Genomic DNA, 24,039 nt, shown 5'->3' on the forward strand with positions numbered 1-24,039 from the left:
GCATTTTACCCATGATTCGGAAAATTTAAAGGTCAACAATGATCTAAAATTTTTGCTTGATTTGCCAGAGCTTCCCTCCTGTACAGTACAAGCCACAGGATTTATTGAAGGGCTACTACAGTGGTTCTTAGATACATACTAAAAAAAGTTCAGGGGCGGATCCAGACTTAGTAAAAGGGGGATTCCACTCTGGAATTGCAACTTCAGCCTAGCTGTAAGTTGGAAAAAAAAAGGTTATCATCTGCTGACAATGGCTGCCTCTCACCATAGATACCCTCACCAACTATTTATAACTATACATACATAGTCTGCTACACTGCTCCCCTTAACAATACTGTGACTGCTCTATTAGAGTATCTTGATCTTGACTGCTCTATTAGAGTACATCTCAAGTAAGAGAGGCTCTTTCAAAAGGGGGGTTCCATGGAATCCTTTGAACCCCCCTGGATCTGCCGCTTAAGTATGACTATAATTTAAACCACAGTGGTAAACTTACGTTTTATCCCATAAATCTTAGCAAATAATATTGATGCAGACACTATAAAGTCCATGTGTAAAGTCTACAGTGATAAGAAGACGTACTGTCATGAAAAAGAATGTTATATTTCAGGTAGTGGCAAACTTCACAAATATAATGACATAGGAAGAGTTTCATGACTGCTAAGTGTTTCCAGAGACCGCCAAGTCTAATATCACATACCAATACATTACTTACCTCAATGGAGTCAAAAATAATTGGTTTGGGGCATCTTTTGGGACCACTCCAGAATGGTTGACCAGATGAGGTTACCTGAAGAGGATAACATTATTACAATTGATTGTGGTATTTAGTTTACTGCTCGCATGATCTGCTGGGAAGTTAAACAACAATTGAGAGATGGTATTGTAGTAATATTCCTGGAACTAATTACGAGCCCATGCTATACAATCATCAAATGATCCCGGCTTGTTGACTATACTGGACTTGAGCTGCTGGAGTATCTCCATCTAATGCACACCACATGACACCATTATGTGTGAATCTAATAAATTGGTGCACTAACCGACTGCATTCCACTCTGCTTCATTGCCTTAGCAATAAACTTAGGATCACTAAATGATGTTGAAAAGTTCAGTAATGAACCATGCATATACTCACTTCTATCCATTACATGTATGTAAGCAAAACACCATCTTAGCAACTGTAACAGTTATAGTCTTATGTAAATACAATCAGGCCAGATAAAAGAGTGTCCTTGTGCACAACAAGCCAATGAAATTTGTAAACACTACATCCTCACTGAACACACAGCTAGTGAGGGATGGCTAATGTACACTATTCCATGAGACTTGTAGACACTATTAGTTATAGAAGTCACTGCTTGATAGTGTGACATGTTGTAGCATCACTATTACACACTGATAATATGTGGGGATCACATGATACATGACGGTATACGATACCGGATTACATCACCACTACATACACTACATATTAGGAAACAAAATTACTATAGTTGAACTCTAACTTTGAACAATACGTAGCAGTTGTGGTGATCCCACTACTAAGATGGATGACCATTGAACTTAAATAGAAAGTACAATAAAATCATCCTTTAGCTTAAACAACATACTAGTCTCCAAGGCAGGTAAGGTATATAAGTCACAAAACTAATACGAGTAGGATATCATTGTTATCAACCCGAGGCTGAGGAGAAGCCAAAGCTGAGGTGTTAATAACAAAGATATCCTACGAGTGCAGGTGATATATCATGTGTGTGCAAACTCTAAATGAAACGTTACTATGGAAATGAGACAAACCAGCTCAAATCACTAGGAAAAAAACTTCAATGGTACTAGTACAACACACACTACCGACCTGGCATGTTGGTTAGCATTCTGAGCTGGCTGTACAAACAGTCCTACTGTGTTCCTTGCCCACTACAATAAGAATAGCATACACCACCTAGTTGTTACACTAATGTGTTCCCTTAATCTACTGGGATGTTATAAGATATGGTCAGAAAATCTAAAAGTTTTGCTTAACTAAAGTTGTTAAATTACTCTAACAGAACAAATATTATAAACACTCTAATTGAAGTCACGTTCTTCTTTTAAATCTAGCTGTTTGATGAGGAAGGGACACTAGATTGCCTAAACCAGCCTCCATCATTTTAGCAGCTAACAAGTTCACACATGTATAAGCACAAAAATGCTGATCTCATAAATCATTCCTACACATGTACGACATACCTGTAGTGTATGGTGAATCTCACTGGGGAAGTTCTTCAGGGTACAAATTGGTATCTGCTTGTCGGGAGGGTCTTGAGTGGAGGAGTAACTCTCAGTCTTGTGGGGCAGGACAACTTGTGTGTTCCCCTTAGTACCCAGTATACCTGACTCTAACAGTGGCTTGCAGTAGAACACACACCTCCTACCCATGTAGTTCTCTGTAGGAATAGTGTACAAGTATGTCAGTGAACAATTTTTAAAGAAAAAGCTGGAAATTGGAAACAAACTCTGACACTGTAAATTTAAGCCCACTATAAAAGACAGTTTCTAAGGTCCCTATAAATCACTACCAATACAATTTTGCCTTTTGAAAAAGACAACTTCTTTGTAACAGCAAATTTCATTAAAATCAGTTTGTCATAAAGTGCCTATAGTTTACAAGCTCAATCAGATGCATATCACTCCTCACGGCATGTCATACTCCTCAAGAACAATAGAAAATGTACAGGAAACACGTGCCTCATGCTACATACAGGGGACATTAATATATAGCACATGTTGTATGTGCATGCTCACAAACATACAGTACATACTAAGCACACAACAGACAACAGTACTGTATACTTATTACATAGTGTATAGTTAACACACATATAAATGGATACATAGACACAGACAAGCAGACACAATATACAAACATAAACACATTGATACGTAAATACACACACATTACACACTCGTGTACAGTGAAGTCTTGTTAATAGGGCCACCTTGGGACCCACAATAAGTGGCCCTATTAGTGAGGTGGCCTTATTAATGAAAACCTCATTAATCTGGCAATAAACAAAGTGGCCTTATCATCAAGGCTTTCAACAAATCAACACCTGGCTGTAGTTGCTGTAACAGCTATTTTATAGTTATAACACCCTTACGAGGGATATGACTAAAATATACACACGATTCACGAGAGCACGCAGCGCTCGAGTGAGAGTGTGTCCCGAGTAATCATGTTATAACTGTTATATTCTACACCCCAGTAGATGAAAACTATTATAGATAGTAAGTTATAGTGAAACAGCACCTCCTGGAGGTGGAAATCAATAGAAATTCTTGATGAATCAGACGTTTTACACTTTCAGCGGTGCCACGCCCACACAGTCACAATTAGTGAGTTATCCACGAAGGAGACAAGAGTTCATATGCCACAGTTTGCCATCACCATGGCAAACTGTGGTATATATAACTGATATACCACGGTTTGTGGCTACACTTACCATATATGGTGTAACTTCACACATTCCATGAAATCCTTATCTAAACGGCAAACAAGTCTGTAATAACAAGCACCTAAATCAACCAACAATTATTCACCTCAGGAACTGGAACAAGTTTCGATGAACTCTTGTCTCCTTCGTGGATAACTCACATAATAGTTAGACACCAAGACCAAGGGAACTAAGCGATTTAGTAACCCCGATGGCCTGAGGCTGTAGCGTCCCGAGCGCAGCGAGGGCGCTACTAAGGGCCAGAGGGGTTACTAAATCGCTTAGTTCCCGTTGGTCGCGGTGTCTAACTTATTTAGACTATGGTTTAAAGTACATACCTTTATAGCCAGAGCATTAGGGTGGGGTGAAAGAGCAACGCAGAATGGCAGAACGGTTTCTTCCTGAAGTCCTTACAGCGCCCACAAAAATAATTATTCGACCGGTAACCAGAGTAACGGCTAGAGCTACAGTAGATACGCCGCTTAGTCTACTAGTTGTCCAGAATTATTCGCAGAACACGGAGAAGAATTGTATTACAGTATTATCAAGTACTCCAGTGCACCTTTCGTGTTATAATTATTTTTCACGTACAAAATTGCCTGAGGGCGGGTTACTAAATGAACACGTGTAGGTGACTAAATGAGCATGTCAGGTGACTAAGTGATTTAGTAACCCTCTAAATGAGCTGTACCATAGTCTAATAATTGTGACTATGTGGGCGTGGCACCGCTGAAAGTGTAAAGCATCTGATTCATCAAGAATTTCTATTGATTTCCATCTGCAGGAGGTGCTGTTTCACTAGCACTTACTATCTATAATAGTTTTCATCTACTGGGGTGTAGAATATAACAGTTATAACACGATTGCTCAGGATATGACTAAATATATGCACTCTCACTCGAGCGCTGCGTGTTCTCATGAATCGTGCATATATTTTAGTCACATCCCTCGTAAGCATGTTATAATTATAAAATATACTACAGGTTTCATCATAATGCACAGATAAGATTATTCACTACTTGAGGCATAATGGCTGCTAAAAGCATGAAGCACATTGCTGAAACTATTGGCATAGCTTCTGGCAGATACTCAGGAGCAGCAACTTTAGTAGTGATACGTTGACTGTCTGTTCAACTGACCCCTTTATTAAGGGAATATTGTGTTAGTTTTACCAGTTTGGTCCTGCAGTATGTAGCCACTGGCCTTATTAATGAGGTGGCCCTATTAACGAAAATCAAATCATTGGAATAGTATGGAATTAAGATGCATCTGGACTTTCTGGACCTGGCCACTATAACAAGGTGGCCTTATTAATGAGGTGGCCACTAAGTGAGATTTCACTGTACAGACAAACAGACATTACACACACACACACAGACACACCACACCTTATACATCTCCAGACACACCACACCTTATACATCTCCAGACACACCAACCCAATAGCAGGAATGATCCTACCAGCTATCAACTTGCTCTGTATAGAGAATAACAGAACAAAGTAATGTACAACACTTCCATGATACACCTTTTAAATAATAAAAAAAGTTATTGGTCCCAACTCTCATCATACAGAAAAGGAATTCCCTAAACATGTTACATTACCTGATGTTTATCAGCCAGTGTGATGTCATAGTTGGTGGCCCTGAGGTTGGATGTTGACACAATAAAGTCATTATGATAATTAGTGTCATCATCTTTCTCAAATTCTTCAGGGTACATCGTGACCAGGGATAGAATCTGCCACTTGTTGTAACATCTGATAATAGTACACAATTAGTATAACTACAGTAAAATGAAAGCTGATAAACTACACAGTATATAGGCTTTACAGCACAGGCACTAAAGGTCTGTAGGAAACCTGGTCCTACACTGTTATATTAAGTATGTATTATATAACCTCTCGAAAAGGACATCCTAAAATGCAGACACCTTGATATATACATAATGTGGTTCCATTGAAATGATTACAAAATCATCACATTAGTAGTGTTGCAAACCAGTAATACAATCATCTCTATTATCCAGGGTATTTTCTTCACACTCTAGTGATGATTTCTGATAGCTGTTGTGACAGGAATCCAGCTAAACACATGACGCATGTGACAAAAAAATGTCACGGGTATCTAACCAGTTTAGATACCTACCCGTGGGTATCTATTGGATTTTAAATACCTCATTAACGACAAAACTTCAAAAGCATAGTTTAGAAAGCATTAAAATTTGTCACTAATATATAGAAACTTAATAATGCGCTTGTCTGTATTTAATCTAGTTTTCAATATTTGTTTTTAACCTTATCCTAGTGTCTGACAGCAATATGCGTTGTTGGCAGCTTGCGATGACAAACCAAGAGCATTTGTCCCATTGAAACCTGCCCCCAAGTATGGCTGACTAGTAACAGTTGTTAAGGATCATTGGTGAGATGCAAGCTCTCTATTACTCCTACTATGCTGAGTAGGGATTTCCCCACTGCTCTTCCCCCATAGCTAGCATTTCACTGCTTGTATCGCTGGAACCCTACTTCATTTTTATAAAGTAAAAAATTTTATTGCACCAGGTATGTCTTGTATAACAAAATTCCATGATACAACTAGCTTGCGTTGTGACAGTAATTCATACTAACTATTTAAACATTTAACTCATGTCAAATGCTGGAAAAAGTTTCTCAAGTCACAGGATGATGTGAAATTTCAGCTGCAGCTGATCAAGACTTTGTCAGTCACAGGCCTCCATACAGTGTGTGCCTACATGACAACCCCTTTATTTAAGAGTACACAGCAGGTGAGACAGTCTCGTGTAGTCAGACCACTACCTCCTCTTTGTGTGTGTGCGCGTGCGTGTGTGTGTGTGCGTGTGTGTGTGTGTGTGGTGTGGGGGGAGGGAAAAGTAGCCTACTTTTCCCGCTCACACACAAAGTAGTCGCGAGACTAGGGTGAGACATACGCAATGGTAACAGACGTGCAAATTTAATACGTGAAACTCAGCAATTAAATAAGCGCACTTACCAGCTAGTTTTCTCAACTTAAATTGTCACATATAATTGCAAGTAGTCCACACATCTTGAGCCACCTCCCAGATACTCGCAGTGAGCTCAGCACCCTCGCCGCTCCTTCGCACGGGCCAAGTCCAATTAACGCACACTGCACATCACGTGATTACGGAAGTTAACGGCACAGATTTCGTGCATCTTTGCTGGATCATCTTTAGTCTCGTGCCCAGACCGCTTTTTTCTTTTGTGTGGGGGCGGAGAAAAAGGTAAACTTGGAATTGGTTTTGTTTCTCATCCACCAAAAATTGATTTCTATGCAGGCGGACGCTGGTGGTTATTTTTTTCATTTTTTATTATATTATATTTATTACTGTGCAGCAATCAAAAGATTATAACGCACAGGTGTGATCATAAAAGTTACTTAAGTTATTACAAAACTCATTAGGGGTAGAGGAATTAATTACATCAGCAGGGAGTTGGTTCCATAATTTGATGGTTGATCGGAAAAAAGAAAATTTGTATGCATCAATTAGAGTCATTGGTTGGTGATAGTAGCCACTCCTTAAACTTGAAAGTTTAGGGGTAAGATCATCTGCAGGCACAATCAAATATCCATTAATTATTTTGTAAAAAGTGCTTAATTTAGCTTGGGTTCTTCTTGCCTGTAACAATGGTAAATTAAGAGAAGACAACATGTTAGTAACACTTGAATATCTTGAAAAGTCATTAAAGCAAAATCTAGCAGCAGTTCTCTGGATTGATTCTAGCTTGTTTATATTCAACAAGGTGTGGGGATCCCAAACAGACGTAGCCATTACCAAAAATACATGATCATGGGACATGTGGAGAGACATTTTGAGAATATACTACAATCATATGGGATAAAAACTTTAACGTAACACTTCTGACAAGTATAGAGACCTTTTGTTTTACTATAGGGTAAAAATTGTCTGCTACATAGTAATTTTTAAGGCTTTGCAATAAAAATTAGTTAATGTCAGTCCTTTAATTGGGTTTTTCTCAATTTAATAGGTTTTGCTAAACATTAGAACACAAATGTAAATAGTCTAAATCACACTAAATTAAAAGGCAGGTTATATAGAGCCGGTACCGGTTACACTGTTTTGCCGGCTGTTTTGCCGGCAGTGGAGGGTATAATACTTAGAATGTCAGTTACGTGCATTAAAAAAAACTTGTACAAAAAACCTAAGAAAGCGAAAAAAAAAAAGTTGTCTAAGCGTGGGTTCGAACCCGGGCATCCGTACTCATAAGCAATGTTTGTAACGATTATACCACCGGTGCTGCAGCTAGTCATATTATTTAGTTTCTACGTTATAAACATCCGACTGAAGTGACTTCTATATATAACAAGAGTGAAGAAGAAACCAAAGCTGAACCCTAGCCTACCCCTAACGCTAAGGAACTACTTTTCGCATCCCCTAAAGTTGAATGCTCGGGGCAACCTACTAGACGCGTGCCCTAAAGTTGAATGCTCGGGGCAACCTACTATAATGCCGGCACAATAGCCGTTAGTGTTTGCAAACCGGTACCGGCTAAATATACACTTCGAAATTAAAAACAGAACAGAACGAAATATAAATATAATAAGGGGGAAAAGGTATTAAATAGCCATGCTAACCAGTTGTAGGACCCACTGTATCAAGAAACGTGGCATGTAAAGTGCGTGGGCGGTCGGAGAATTAATCTTACATTCCGCGAATCACTAATGCTGGCTGATTGGACAATAAATACACGCACCATTACTTGAGCTATTTCATAAAGCTTCAATGCTGCTTGAATTAACAACGTTGCTTCACGATAGAAACGCCCTAAAATATTATTATTGTTATTATCTACTTTACCAGTTAGGCACTGGAGGGTGTACACAGAAGGCAGAGCCTGTTCGAGGTGTTTACCCATAGAGCCTGTTCGAGGTGTTTACCCATAGCCTAGGAGCCTAAGCGAAAATCTTTGAGCTAAATATCCTGAAGTGAAACGGGACAAATACCTAGAAGGGCATATTAGAATACAAAATTAATGTAAATAGTCTAAATCACACTAAATTAAAAACAGAACAGAACGAAATATAAATATAATAAGGGGGGAAAGGTATTAAATAGCCATGCTAACCAGTTGTAGGACCCACTGTATCAAGAAATGTGGCATGTAAAGTGCGTGGGCGGGCGGAGAAATAATCTTGCATTCCACGAATCACTAATGCTGGCTGATTGGACAATAAATACACGCACCATTACTTGAGCTATTTCATAAAGCTTCAATCACTAATGCTGGATGATTGGACAATAAATACACGCACCATTACTTGAGCTATTTCATAAAGCTTCAATGCTGCTTGAATTAACAACGTTGGCGTTTACCCCACCCAACCCACACACACACACACACACACACACACACACACACACACACACACACACACACACACACACACACACACACACACACACACACACACACACACACACACACACACACACACACACACACACACACACACACACACACACACACACACACACACACACACACACACACACACACACACACACACACACACACACACACACACACACACACACACACACACACACACACACACACACACACACACACACACACACACACACACACACACACACACACACACACACACACACACACACACACACACACACACACACACACACACACACACACACACACACACACACACACACACACACACACACACACACACACACACACACACACACACACACACACACACACACACACACACACACACACACACACACACACACACACACACACACACACACACACACACACACACACACACACACACACACACACACACACACACACACACACACACACACACACACACACACACACACACACACACACACACACACACACACACACACACACACACACACACACACACACACACACACACACACACACACACACACACACACACACACACACACACACACACACACACACACACACACACACACACACACACACACACACACACACACACACACACACACACACACACACACACACACACACACACACACACACACACACACACACACACACACACACACACACACACACACACACACACACACACACACACACACACACACACACACACACACACACACACACACACACACACACACACACACACACACACACACACACACACACACACACACACACACACACACACACACACACACACACACACACACACACACACACACACACACACACACACACACACACACACACACTCACACATACACTGTACAACACAGTGGTTGCTACTTATAGTGCTTTAATAGTGTTAATAGCCTGTGGTTAATTAACGTGGTTAGCCACAAAGTTTTAGCTATGCTATGGAATGTAACTTAGGTTTGATATACAAAGTTAAAGATAATGGTAGAGTACAAACAAATCAGACTGTAATGGTGTGCGCTATATTAGGGTGTTTCGCGTACAAATGCACATGTCCATATTTACACAGAGTTGTTTGGTAATGGCATATTCAATGATTGGACGAACCATAATCTTGAAACAATTACATTTAATGTGAGTAGGACATTCGCGTAAGTTACAATTTATTAAAGAAAATACTCCAAATCAAACTGCCTGCTACTATAAAGGTTAATCCTTTTAAGAACTAGTACTAGTTTACCTACCACCTGGTGCAAGCCGGTGCCAGACATGATTTGCTGTGCTGTAAAATGATGTCCGGCCTTCTTAGCATCAAAATATATGTGCACGTGATTGATAACAGTGATAATGTGATTAGTGCAGGTGGTGGGGTAATAAGGGATGAGAAACAATCAAGTTTGCTGCCTGGCCTATGTTGGTACAGATTGATTAATTTTTAATTTAACCTCGTGGCAATTGGCATAGCCGTTCTTTCTTTCCAGAGCATTACACACATACAAACTTAAGGTTACACATAAAAGTACAATGACAAGCAGACACATACAAAAACAACTATATTACACCATAGATAATAGACAGCCCTATGATTACACAAATAAAATTAAAGTACAATCAACTACAGCGGCTTAATTCAGTAAATCATAGAAAACAACATTTTGATACATTAAATTTCATGAATCACATGGAGGCCTATCATTGGTAATGGAATTTACATCTCCTTGAAGTATAAGTGAGCATCATTCACATTATAATTCTCCTGTGACAACAACCTGCAAATAAATGCATAGCTAGTACTATGCTTTTAACAATGTACATTCCGGCAAATTGTTAATGTAAAATAATGAGGAAAAGTAACGGGCCAACCCTGTGGGACACTAGCACAAAAGAAAACTCAGCATCACCTAGTAGCACTTTTTGGCAATGGTTAGTTAAAAAGTCTGCTATCTATTCATAACTGAATTCTTCCTTGAACACCATAATATACCATTGGAGGGAATTTGGAATTAATATAGTAATCACAATGCAGTACAGTATGTATCTAAGGCTTTGGAAAAGTCCATTGAAATTAGGTCTGTTGAATATTCTGATCTTAATTTGCAACAATATCTTGAACTAAACTGTCTCTTACAGGAGTAATGCTGTCGGAAGCCATGCTGACAACTGTGTAGAATGCTGTTAGTTTCCAGGTGCTTCCGAATGTTAGACGACATCGACAAAACATGATCGAATATTTTTGAAACTATAATATGCTGCAGTTGGTCAGGGATATAGGACGATAGTTATTGGGCTGAGACCGGTCACCTTTTTTGTAGATATTGGTTGTATTCCAGTCACTTGGAACCATACTAGTATCAAAGAGAGTAGTTGAATATGAGATTCATTGTTGCGGCGAGAACATCATGCAATTCCTTTAGAACTCTTGCACTAATTCTATTTGGGCCAGTACCCTTATAGACGTTAAGATTTGTAATAAGTTGATCCTTTGTGCAGACAAAAAAAATCATGTTCGATCTGTATAATAATGGGCCTGAAAAAATAGGGCATGTGGGCACATGATTTTTGCTAGGGACCCGCCGATTATGCTCATAATTTTACCTATTATGCTATGCTGCACTGCTCAAAAATTTACCTATTATGCTTAAATATATGCTCAATACTTACCCATTATGCTCAAATTATGCCCAATTATTTATGCTTCAGTTCCAATGCTCTAGTAATATATAATTTCCAATTTATGGATAAATAATAAGTGGCTGAAGCACAAACTTACTTGTCAAAATGTATATCACAGAAAAGATCGATATACTCTAATAGAACAGTTAGTTATATGATTGTTCTATTAGAGTTACTGACTGTTCTATTAGAGTATATCGATCTTTTTGTGATAGCTATTTTGATAAGCAAGAATTCATACTATTACATAAATATTCTACCTATTATGCTAGCATTATGCTCAATGCTTTCAGACACCTATTATCCTCATAATTATGCCAGCATAATCGGCGGGTCCCTAATTTTTGCCAAACTTTCATCACTCATAACGTTTTGTACCATTATGCTATGGCAATGCTATTCTTAGCTCTCAGTAAACATTACGTTTGGCTTTATGATGAAAGTTACAGAATGCAAATATTCTGTTCCAATACTGAGATATGACCTGTAAAGTGATGGGGTGTAGCTATAGTTTGTGTCCACATGCCCTGTTTTTGCAGGCCCAGTCACATATAGAGCTGTCACAACTAACTGGAACTGTAGTGGAAGAGCCCTTCAGAAGGAAATAAGATGGTACAATCATACAAAGATGATGATAAAAGTAGGTAATGAAGCATCACGTGAGTCAGTGACATGACCATGAATACACAAAATTTTTCAATCTGAAAAGTAAACTGTGCATGAGATTGCAGTGAACTAGGGTGACTATTAACAGAGAAAACAAACTAATGTATTTGCACCTAAGTGTTTTACGTAGTAGCATTATACAAAACTAATTACACTGTGATGTGCAGCATGCATGATGTATGATAGCCACTATCTATGCAGTTTTGAGTTTCTTGGCCCATGCAAAACTGTGAAAAGGGGTCTCCACACACATCTAATTTATATACCAACCCATGCAGACTGAAAAAGGTTATTGACGTCAAATTTGGTCAAAAAAATTACATGGTATCAAAAAGTAATGTTTTACAACAAACGATAAAACATTAAACAGAATTTTGTCCCAGATAAAAGGTGTACATGTATTGCCAAAAAAGAGTGAATTGATGATTACCTGAGTTGGAAAATAGAATAGGAATGCTGTCTTGTATAGTAAGACACTGACTGCTAAATCTGACTGCCTCTTTCTTGTGACTCATGTCATAGAGTAGGTGATCATGGGGTGATTTTAATGATGGTCATCCCAATTCCTCTAAACATATGTAATGTAGCTATGTATTATTAATATACTGCACTATCTATTTTGTTGTTGTAACTGAACACCACAATTATTTATTTATTAAGGCTTTACAGCACAAGTGCTGAAGGTCTGTAGGGCAACTGGTCCTACATTATTATACAACTTAATGCTATTTTAACTCAGTTCGTAATTATTATTATATAGCTACATGTAAGACCACTTTAATTGGTAAATATGTTTCTTTTCCATTGGCTGGCAGCCGATGAGTATGTGAAATTTCCGGTGTAAATGGCAAAAAGCTTACAATATGGTTTACTGAAATACCAGATTCCAGATATACACATTGGGCTGCACCAAATATGTCATATCTAAGTGTATAATCAGCAATCATCGGTAGGGAATTGGCAAATGTGATCGATATACTTTAATGGTACATTCAGTAAACTATTACCACTCTCTATCACTTCATTACTGATTTACTGAATTACAGAATACCAAGTTGCATACAGTAGCCCAATAAGTATATATTATAAATGCATACTACTATATAGCTGTACATGTATACTAACTACTCTCAAGTACATAAGTATACATTTCAGGAGTTAGACAAATCTTGTATAATATTATCCCTAGATGCTGTAAGATCGTCAACTCTTTTAAGTGCATCTAACAATGTCGACCACGTTTTGGGACCAGCTTGTTTTCCATGGTCTGTTTTTAGCCAATCCTTCAAAAGATTTTGACAGCACTTTTTGGTATTGCCACTGCAGTTTGTTTCTATGTTGTCCACAATGTTAATGTCGTAGTATAAAGCATAGGCTACCTCCTCCCAGTGTGCACTGATCCTTGGAATTACAATGCGAAATAGATCACCCATTTTTGGTGCTGAAATTGAAATAGAAGCAGGCAATATTAGACAACATTCATAGCTACCCTGTAACTTACTTTGCTTCAATATGGCATCTTCTAATAAAAAGTTTTCCCGCTGCTTCATTTCTTCAGCAGAAAGCACTAAACATTCAGAATACACAATAACTTCAACTGAAAAATAATTCCAATCTCTAAAACCTTACACACATGTATGATATGTGAAGTCCATATACTTGCGCACAAAACATTACACCAACATTTAGTACCAGAAAAGTTTTCTCCTATATAATAGTACTTTTTAGATAATACGGAAATATCATGGCATTATAAATCCATTATTTACGTACACCTGTACACGTTAAAAGATTACCATATAAAGCACTGCTTTGGAAAATCCCATATAAGTTGGTTTTCTTTTTATGCACTATTAGGGTAGGAACAAAGGTCAAATTTTAACCTCCTTGCAATAAAACGAAGAAAGCTAGCAAAGTTTCGAAGCTTAGTTAATTATGGCATGTTAGTAATATTAGTGATTGAGATAGCTAGATCGTACGCCCATGTGGTCTCACACTATGTTGCAACTGAATACAGGCTATAGCACAACTGCTTAGATTCTATATGCAGTATACAAGGTTAGTTGGACTTTTTGACTGATTATACATGCTAATATCCATGGTTACAGGGATAAAACTACCTTTGAAGGTTACAAAACCTTGAAGGTTACAAACCTTTGAAGGTTAAAAATTTTCTCCCAGCCCTGTACATGTACGCATGTATATGTTAAAACATTACTGCAAGTGCTCTACAGATAATAAAGCACGTGGAATGCTGCCAAGATGCTAGTAAAACATGAGGTGAAGCCAAGTGCTTTATTATTTGTATAACGATAGCGAGGTGATGTTGTTTACCAAACGTTCTAGAGAACTGAAGCCCAGGACATAAAACATGCTAACATGGCAGCTTACAAATGGTGGTTGTTCACAAGTTGACACTAGTCACTAGTGTTCCAGTTTCGTTATAGTGTAGAAAAGGCCTGTAAACTAGCATAAAATTGTAAACTTCAGTAAATTTTCAGTGAACTAAGCTACTGATTACTGCAACTTAGTAATGCAAAGTATGAAGGTAGATTATGCATGGGTTGTACATAGGTACTGTACTTACTTGAATGCTCAGTTTCATCAGTATCATGACCATCAAAGTGTAGTGACATATCTGTAGTCTATAAAATAAATATTGAGACAATCAAAACATTGATTTTGATTTAACAGTTAATTGTCATACAATCACAACTACATGTATGCAAAACGTAGCACTACCTTACTAAACCAAACTGTATGAGATTTTCCAATCTTAGTTTTGTGTGGAGGATTTCTTTTGCATTTCAAAATGTCTGGTAATGGTAAATCAGGATATTTCAAAACTGCTACATGATCATCAGTACTATATTTACAGTCTTCTTGGCATAAGAAACCATATTGTAGTTTGTTATAATCAAAACGTAACTGACCACAAACCAGTTTTATATACTTATCTAAAACAGGAACTATTTTACAATGATGAGTGGTGTCAGCATCTTGATTAAAATGCCTCACTTGTAGCTCAAGATAATAAGTCTTGTCATGCAATCTTAAATGAATTTTATCTGATAAGCAAAATGTTATCACATTGCTATAATGCTTAGTAGTGGCATTAGTCAGTTGATGCTCCCAACCCTCAGGTAGATCGTCCAATAAACTTGCAATCAGAGAGCAAAAGAATCCACGAGGAAGATAGCCTGATGAGAACTGAATTAATAATGGCTCACTTAGTAGAAATTTACAGTTATCATTGTAATGCATAGTACTAGGAAGGGCACAGGGTAGGTAGTAATACTCAACTTGTTCTATTGTCACAGTAGCAATTATTCTTAAGTGAATTAAAGTTCCAATAAAATACTGAAGTTCTTGCTTATCTGTAACACCTTCAAGGCTAATCCGTTTAAGCAGTTTCTTTGCTAAAAGCTTTTGTTTGTTGAATCTCTCTTTCAACCTGTGTTCAGAGATCCTAACATTTTCTGAAGACAAATGCATTATTTTAGCTAAATTAGTAAACAGCCACTGAAGGTCAATAATCACCCAATCACTTAATTCAATAACATTAAAATAGAGTACAACTCCTAATATATGGAAGTACTTCAAGGATGCCTTTATTTCTTTTTCATCTGCGATTGACGCATTCTCTTTTGCAATTCTCTCATATTCTTCATAAGTTATGTATTTTTTGTTTTCATCACTACGTAGAACCTGCATTTCAAGTTCTAAAATCATCCAAGTGATGGGTAATTCATTTGGTTCCATTTCTTCAGTAATATCCTCAACATGTTCACGTATAAGCTTAACAACATCACCTTCTCTGTCAGCACCACCTGATTTAGTATTATCTACTGGAAAAATAATATAATCATCCTCTGCAGTTAACAAAGCATACTCGCATTTCCTTTCATCCGTAATACACTTCAATCGATCATTAACATTTTGTAATACCGAAACTTTATGTTTGATTTTGTCATAGTGTGTACCAACAAAGCCGATGCGTGACTTTTCAGGTACTGTGATACACTGTGGAATTTCCTCAGGTGTTTGTTCTAGTGAGTCAGTGATTAAGCACAGTAAAAGTTGTATCATGTCTAAATTTGAGTATTCCAGCATATACTCCGGAGATTCCACATCACCCTTTCTATAACGTACAAGTACTGGATCTTCAAGATTTTTAGTCAAGTTGTGTATCACAAAGTTGATGGTAGGCATACTGTTAATAGCTGGTAACAACATTACAAACTCTGGTTGACCTCCAGTGTCAAGTACAGTGATCAGTTTAATGGTATCATCTATTTTCACAGTGTGAGGAAGTGCAGGACTACTCATGATCTTCTTTTCTACATTTGTACATGATACATGTTGGACAAGTGGACCACCACATGCACTAATAGGGTTTGGTGTTTTTTCTTGTTGTTGATCAATACTTAGTGTTTGATCTGTTTGTGAACTGCTACTTACAATGTTTAATGTTTGATGTTCTTGTTGATAACCTTCTGCAGGGTTTGACATTGTTTCTTCTTGGATATTCAATACAGTGCTTACTGGGTGTTCTTCCATTTGCTCGCTCATCAAAGCTCCAGATGCTTGTTCTTCTGATAGAATACTTTCTAAATTAGTGGGCAATTTTTCTTCCTGATTATTGCCAATTGAAGTATCTTGTATTTGTTCTTCTAAATGACTTTTATCTAAATTGTTGGATGTTTGTTTTTCTAGTTGATCATTTACTGAATTGCTGGATGTTTGTTCCTTTTGTTGACTGAAAATTGAAGTGTTAAAGGCTTTTTGCTGTTGATTATTCAATACAGTAGTTACTAACTGTTCTCCTAGCTGATTACTCTCTATAGTAGTTGATGTATGTTGATCACTTTTAAATGTATTTAGCATTTTTACTTCTTGATGACTGCAAATTGAAGTGTCTGATATTTGCTGATTGCTCACTAAAGTATGTAGTGGTTGTTCTTCTTGATTAGATGTTTGTTCTTTTACTTGATTACTCATTAAAGTACTTGACATTTGTTCTCCAAATATACCACTAGCCACATGGCTTGAGGTTTGTTTATCTTGTTGACTTGAAACTGAAGTGTTTGGTAACAGTTCTTCTAGTTGATTGTTTATTGAAGTGTGTAAAGGTTGTCTCTTCTGATGGTTACTCACTAATATCTGTTCATCTATTTTTTGACACACTAGAGTACTTGAGGTTTCCTCTGGCAATTGATCACTATCTAAAATGTTTGGAGTTTGTTCCACTTGCTGGCAAAATGAAGTAATAGGCACTTTTTCATCACTTTGATTACTTGGTAAAAGACTTGATGACTGTTCTTCAAATAGGTTATACTCTAGAGTGCTAGATGGTTGCTCTTCTTCTAAATGACTACTCACTAAAGCACTGGATGTTTGTTCCCTTAGCTGATTAACTGAGGAACTTAATACTCGTTGTTCTATATCCAACTGATTAGTCATTGCATTATTATGTTCAAACATACTAGACAATACAGATTTGAAGTGCATTAACTGATTCTTGGGATTAAGCTCAAGCCACATCATATCATCTTCTTGTTGTACCATTCTAAAGTTCTTGACAGTTAACGCATCTTTGTTAACCTTTCTAATCATTGACATACCGTGCTTGGCTTCCATTACATCAGTGCTATGGTATTCCTTAGAAAAATTACATCTGAAAAGCAGACGACAAAAACTTGATTTTCCAGCAGCAGATGATCCCGATAATACTATCTTCATGTGCTTAAACTTAACAACCATGTTGTTTTTCTTTGCTTCAGTCAGGTATTGGAAACAAGCTGTGAAGACAAAATTGCGATAGAAAGAGAAAATGCACATGCAAATAGGTGTGTGTGTGTGTGTGTGTGTGTGTGTGTGTGTGTGTGTGTGTGTGTGTGTGTGTGCGTGTGCGTGCATGCGTGTGTGTTACAGAAAAAGAGAGAATTCATGTACTGCATTTGCTATAGTATGTATCAACAATGCTATGAATGTTTATTCAAGTAACAGCATATAGGAACATTTTAGGCCAACCATTGCAGCATTGCCTTTCGATGGTTTGAAAAACAAAAGTAACAATTACAGCGCAAAAAACAAACAAGTGTAAAATTGTGGGTTAAGATAATTATTCTATTAGAACAGTCACTGTGTGTACAAAAATGTCTCAAGGACCTCCACATCTAATACCTTAAGGGGGCACGCTACTAATTCCTATGGCTTCACATGCAAAATCTCGGTTTTCATTGATCTGTGCTTGCTTTCCATCCCCTTTTGCATCAGATGTGTTTGTGGTAATTAAAAATCACCATCTCCAGTTAGAAGTACTGACTTTATGACTCAGTTTAGTATTTTAGACCTAAAGAATGGGAATTCTACAAATTTTGGATCTAGTCTCACAGTTTTAATTCTACGCTTCTTAAACTTTGTCATCTGCTACCTAAGTATGCTTGTAACAAAAGTATGGAAGTAATTTTTTGAAATATTTTATAAATTGAGCTATTGAACTCTTAAAATTTTCTATGAAAAACAGTTGTCTCCTCTTTTGAAGCCACAGTAGTCATTCCTAAAAATCTGTTTCCATACTTTTAAAGATAATGTTATTACAAGCCACTGCGAGAATTTTTGGGGAGTTTCACAATTAGCTGTAGGGGAGAATGGATTTTAGTGTTAAAATTACAGTGTTTTGTAACCACGTCATAATTTGTACATATTTCAGAGGATTTCACTCAGATTTGCACTAAACAGAAGTTCAATGTCTCAACTACAACATGTGTTATTCATCAGGTGGAGAACAGTATCTGTGTTGATTTTACAGCTTCATATAAAACACATAATTTTATTCACGGAAGCCATAGGACATAGTTGCTTGCCCCCTTAATTGTAAAGAAATACCAATGAAAATATATTCTAGATTGTTCTAGACCATTCTATGCACATTCTATTAGAAATATTCAAAAGTGAGCACTCTATTAGAGTATTACAATAATGTTAAAAAATAGTCAAATAAAACATGCAATACAATTATATGTAACTTCTGGCTTTACTTGTTATTGTGTATGTAGATAAAAGGAAATACCCCCAAAGCCAGGTATAGTTTGGCTTTGGGGATTCATAAAGTGAAAATGAAGTGGAATCCACACAAAACAGCCAAAATGTGAAAATGGTATTACCTAAAAAGCCATGTACATGTGCCCTCTATTGCATGCATAATTTTATATGGTGCATTTGAAGCATGTGAAAACATTAAAAGTGTACAGTTGACATATACTGTAATCAAGAGTACATTATAGCAAGTGTAGTTCTAGAAATTTTAGCAACGGGCTTCTAACATTTCTGTTGTATGCACACTCACCTCTACGTTGGTCTGGGGGGCACGCTTCTTGAGAAAATGTTTGAAAATTATGTGTTTCAAGAATAAATCTGGTGACCATTTTCACCAAAAAAATCATTATATCTGAGTAATTGATTGATTGATATGGACTGCATATCCATGCTTGCTTCTGCTAGCATAGTATCAGGAGCATGCCATTCTGGGAGGTGCCCCTAGGAAAACTTTCAAGTCTATAAGATTCTAGACTATTTTTACTACGTTGCTACAGGTAAACGTTTAAAAAAATACAAAATGTGACTGTTCTAAGAGGGTAGTTGATGGCTGTATTAGAGTGTTTCAATCTGAACTTTAATACCTTTGCAAATCAATTTTAATTGTCTGAATATAGTTCATCAGTTTCTAGAAACCTCAGAAACCTTCCTAGATCCACCCTTGTTATATTACTTTAAACCATGGATACTTTCCAAAAGTAATATATGTGCATACATTAGGCAAAGCTGTTTATTATAAGTATGCCATAATTTTATGTATACATCACAAACAGTTTAACATATTTATGTGTAAAATAGAATAATCTTATCTACCCATGCATTATTAAAACAAAACAGTGCATGTAAAACTTGATCACTTACAGCCAGTGTTGGGGGTAACACGTTACTTATGTAACGCGTTACATAATAATTATTAGTTTTGTGGTAACTAAGTAATATAACGAAATACGCTATAAAAACAGGTAATATAACTTAAGTTACTTTACTTACAAATGTAATACGTTACTTAAGTAATATAGTTACTGTAACGAGTCTAATATTATGTAATATTATTACAAGTAACGAAATTACTAATCTCGTTAGTAATCCACTGTGTAACGCCTAGCCACAATGAAGTAATGAAGCCTACTGAATGAAGCTTATTCACCAGCTTCTTACTTATAATCAAGATTTGCACATTGCCCAACAATGCAATCATGTCATGTGATAAGGTGGTAGTTTCCCACGTGACAGCTTAAGGCTATGGACACAAAGTAATATTATTATGGTTACTTTATTTTTTGGGTAACATGTAACTGTAACTAAATAGTTCAGTTGCAAGTAATATGTAATATGTAACTAATTACTTAAAAAGTAACTGTCCCAACACTGCTTACAGCTATTGTGAATATTCATAAAAGATAGTTTAAGTGTAAAGAAAATTGCATAATAGTAAAGCTACAGTTCAGCAAGCACTTCATTCATAGAATGCCTTTCATCTTTATTCCTTATAGTGCAAGACACAATCAGTGACATGTAATGGCATTGTGGCTCTGGCCATACAGCAGCTGCAATAGGCAATACTTCATTTCTAATTGGAAGGGACGGAGCTTGACCTGAGCATACTTCAAATAGGAGAGCACCGAAGCTGTACACATCCATCTTCTCATTGTGCTTATGAGTATTTAGCACTTTTGGTGCAGCATAGGCCAGGTTTCCTGGAGCATCAGAGTGCATAGTGGCATGCCATAAGAAATTAGCTGATCCAAAATCTGACTGCTTTGCAACCCATTTGGACTAAATAGGGCCAATTAATGAAACATTGCTACAGGAAATGTCACAGTGAATTATCGGCTCTGCAGAGAAGCAGTGAAGGTAGTTCACAGCACCAGCAATAATATCATGTAGTAGTGAAACAAAGTGATGGTCTTTAAGCTCATACTGTTGAATTACATCATGTAAATTTGTCTGCATTAGTTCAGTCAATATTATTGAATCACCTTCAAGAGTGGCACCAAGAAATTTCAACAAGTTGGGACGATAAACTAGCATGATGCATTCCTGTATCAAAGAAGGGAGACTTGTCCTTGTGCGACAATTGGGGGAAATCAGTTCGTTGGATGTGGTAGGTAAAGTTTTGCTAAGGTAATCCAACAATGTTACAGGCAGTTGGAGGTGGTAGCGGACTCTCGGTGTGCTTTTTGATTTATGTATGCACAGAAGGATTTCAATAATTTTATGTCCGCCTGTAACCAATTAAAATTTCATTCAATAACTTTTGCATACACCTTCGATAAAGAATCTTGTACATGATACTACAGATCTGTGTGCATTGGAAATGCACAACTTTAATAAAAATAGCATTTTCAGTTATTTTGATTACTGTCAGGCTATGAAAACAATTTGTTTCATATAGCACTTTAATGGGCCATCATGTTACAGCTGAAGGTTTCCTACTGGTCTAATACTATGTAGATCCAGCCTTGAAACTAATAGGATATTGATTGTTTTCCATGTAAACTAATAGTTTTATTGACAAGGTCCAAAAAATAGGGTTCCAAAGGACATTTTTCTTTACGTTCTAAATTACTTAGTACACGTGCTACAAACCCAATAAGAAATTTGGTATACTTTTATCAAAAAGTGAACAACTATCTCAAATAAAGGGTCATAGGCACTACACTATATGGGCGTTTCAGGTTTTTACAACAGAGTGTATTTCTAGGACTAACAGAGAGGGGAAGCATCAGTGGAAGTCACCCAACAGGTGTGTGAAGCATACTCAGCATGTGAAGCAGCTCTAACCAGCAGGGGATGACCTGGTTGTCTTCACAGAAAATTTTTGAAAATTTACCCTTCTGAGATTAACAAGTTTGAATGTACGTATGTATGTTGAAAGAAAAGCATTATTTATAACAATGGGATTTTTCAAGGACAGTTTTCAAGAATAACACTAAGTTACCAGCAGCAGGGGTACGCAGACACAGCCCCCTGCTGCTGAGACATCTAGAATATTTAATGGCCCTAAACTCAACTACATACATATTTCATGGAGAATCGATGTGATATATTTGCATAACACCCTGGGACACGGTAATATTAGGTGACTGCTCTATTATAGTACTTGGATCTTGAAGAGCATCCCCTGTAGTCCAGCTAACCCACCACCTACCTCTGATGATTGTTGGGTGTACTAAGTTACATAGCAAATACAACAATTAGTAACTATAGGAATTAATGTACACAGCTATGGCGAATGTAACTTTATTACACTGTATGGCTCAACACTTACGCATACAGCTGCTACTAGTGCTAGCCTGTGAACTACATAGCATCACCTGCGTGCCCAAAATTTGATTTTGTGTGCTAGCATTTTCAAGGGGGGTTTCATTGCAACCTTTCTTGTATCAGCTGCTGCTACACATTATGTAGTAGATCACTCTCAATTTCACCAGCACCCTGCAATTCAAACATCACATTGTCTCCTTGAAATTGGTAGTTTTCTCTAGCTTTAGCTATAGGAAGTGTATAGTATGTTGTGGTCAGCAACTGCTTGTGACACAACAAGTATGCTGTACTGATCTACAAGTGGTCCCATTAAATCACACGGTAGCGGCTTACTTTGTTAATTTGTGATAGTTAAACTCCACCATGAGTAGAATATCAGTGTTATCAAGCGGAAGCTGGGGTATGTGAAATGGGGGCTGAGGTGTTGATGTGTGAGATAAGAAGCTTACTGCATACGTACCTATATAGTTCAGTTACATGTACAAATCAGTCAATTTATCATTATTGGTGATGATAAAGTCAAGTATTTATGCTGAGAGGAGATAAAGGTGTAGCTTACATCGATGTGTTAGCTGACCCCTCTATAGTTAAGATTACATACATAAGTATCTGTATAAAGTAGTTGTAAAGGCAGGAATGATACAGTACGTACGTATGTCTACAGCCTTCAGACATGTGTATACCATCGGGCAAACTACAGGTGTATGAACATACATATACACAAGAGTTTTCTATCACTAGTAAAGGTATACATATGTTGATATGCTAATCAAAGGTGAACTTGTAACAGTGTGTTGGTGGAGGCTGTACTGGAAGTTAAACACTCTCCTTCATAAAGTAATATAAAGGCCTGTTATAACTATTAATAAAACAATTGTACAGTACATATATACAGGTATGTACATGCCAATAAACGTTCTACATACCTCTGGCTTCAGCTTCTGTAGATATTGGTCCATTATCAGCAGACAAAGAGTGGATACCTTAAAACAGAAGATACAATGCAAGATTCTTCTACATAAATTACTCCAGGATTTATGTAATAGTTGTATCACGAGGGCACGTGATACAACTGATATGTACCATGTAGGCTAATAGCCTACTGTGGTGGGCGATTAATCACCCAAGCCACTACGAGGCAACCCGCTGGATTTATTATATAGAGTCTTGTAAAATTCGATTATGGGTCAGCAGCAAGTAACGTTGCAGTTACGTTTGTTAACATAAACGGGAAAATCCTATGAATATCACAGAAACACTCAATTTAATTTTGCGATTTAACAAGTGTTTCAAAGTTGCTACATCGTTTAACCACTGTTTACAATGTTTTCTAAACATCCAGAGGGGTAAGCTTCGCTGTAGAGTGGT

The 24,039-nt window shown here is 37.2% G+C and overlaps 2 protein-coding genes across 2 annotated transcripts in view; both read right to left on the reverse strand.

Annotated features, from left to right (window-relative positions):
* LOC136252145 (ubiquitin-like modifier-activating enzyme 1) overlaps nt 1–24,039 on the reverse strand; it is a 571,137-nt gene that overhangs the window by 8,299 nt on the left and 538,799 nt on the right. The gene's annotated exons all lie outside the window — the stretch shown is intronic.
* LOC136252144 (uncharacterized) overlaps nt 13,322–24,039 on the reverse strand; it is an 89,052-nt gene continuing 78,334 nt past the window's right edge. The window contains exons 7-11 of the mRNA XM_066044534.1: nt 23,598–23,654; nt 15,046–18,104; nt 14,891–14,948; nt 13,805–13,870; nt 13,322–13,744 (exon numbers count right to left, since the gene is read on the reverse strand). Of these exons, the coding sequence (XP_065900606.1) occupies nt 13,455–13,744; nt 13,805–13,870; nt 14,891–14,948; nt 15,046–18,104; nt 23,598–23,654 (3,530 nt within the window). The 3' untranslated portion in view covers nt 13,322–13,454. The remainder of the gene's footprint in view (nt 13,745–13,804; nt 13,871–14,890; nt 14,949–15,045; nt 18,105–23,597; nt 23,655–24,039) is intronic.

This window comes from Dysidea avara, chromosome 4, assembly GCF_963678975.1.
Source record: "Dysidea avara chromosome 4, odDysAvar1.4, whole genome shotgun sequence".
In the NCBI taxonomy this organism is placed as follows: Eukaryota; Metazoa; Porifera; class Demospongiae; order Dictyoceratida; family Dysideidae; genus Dysidea; species Dysidea avara.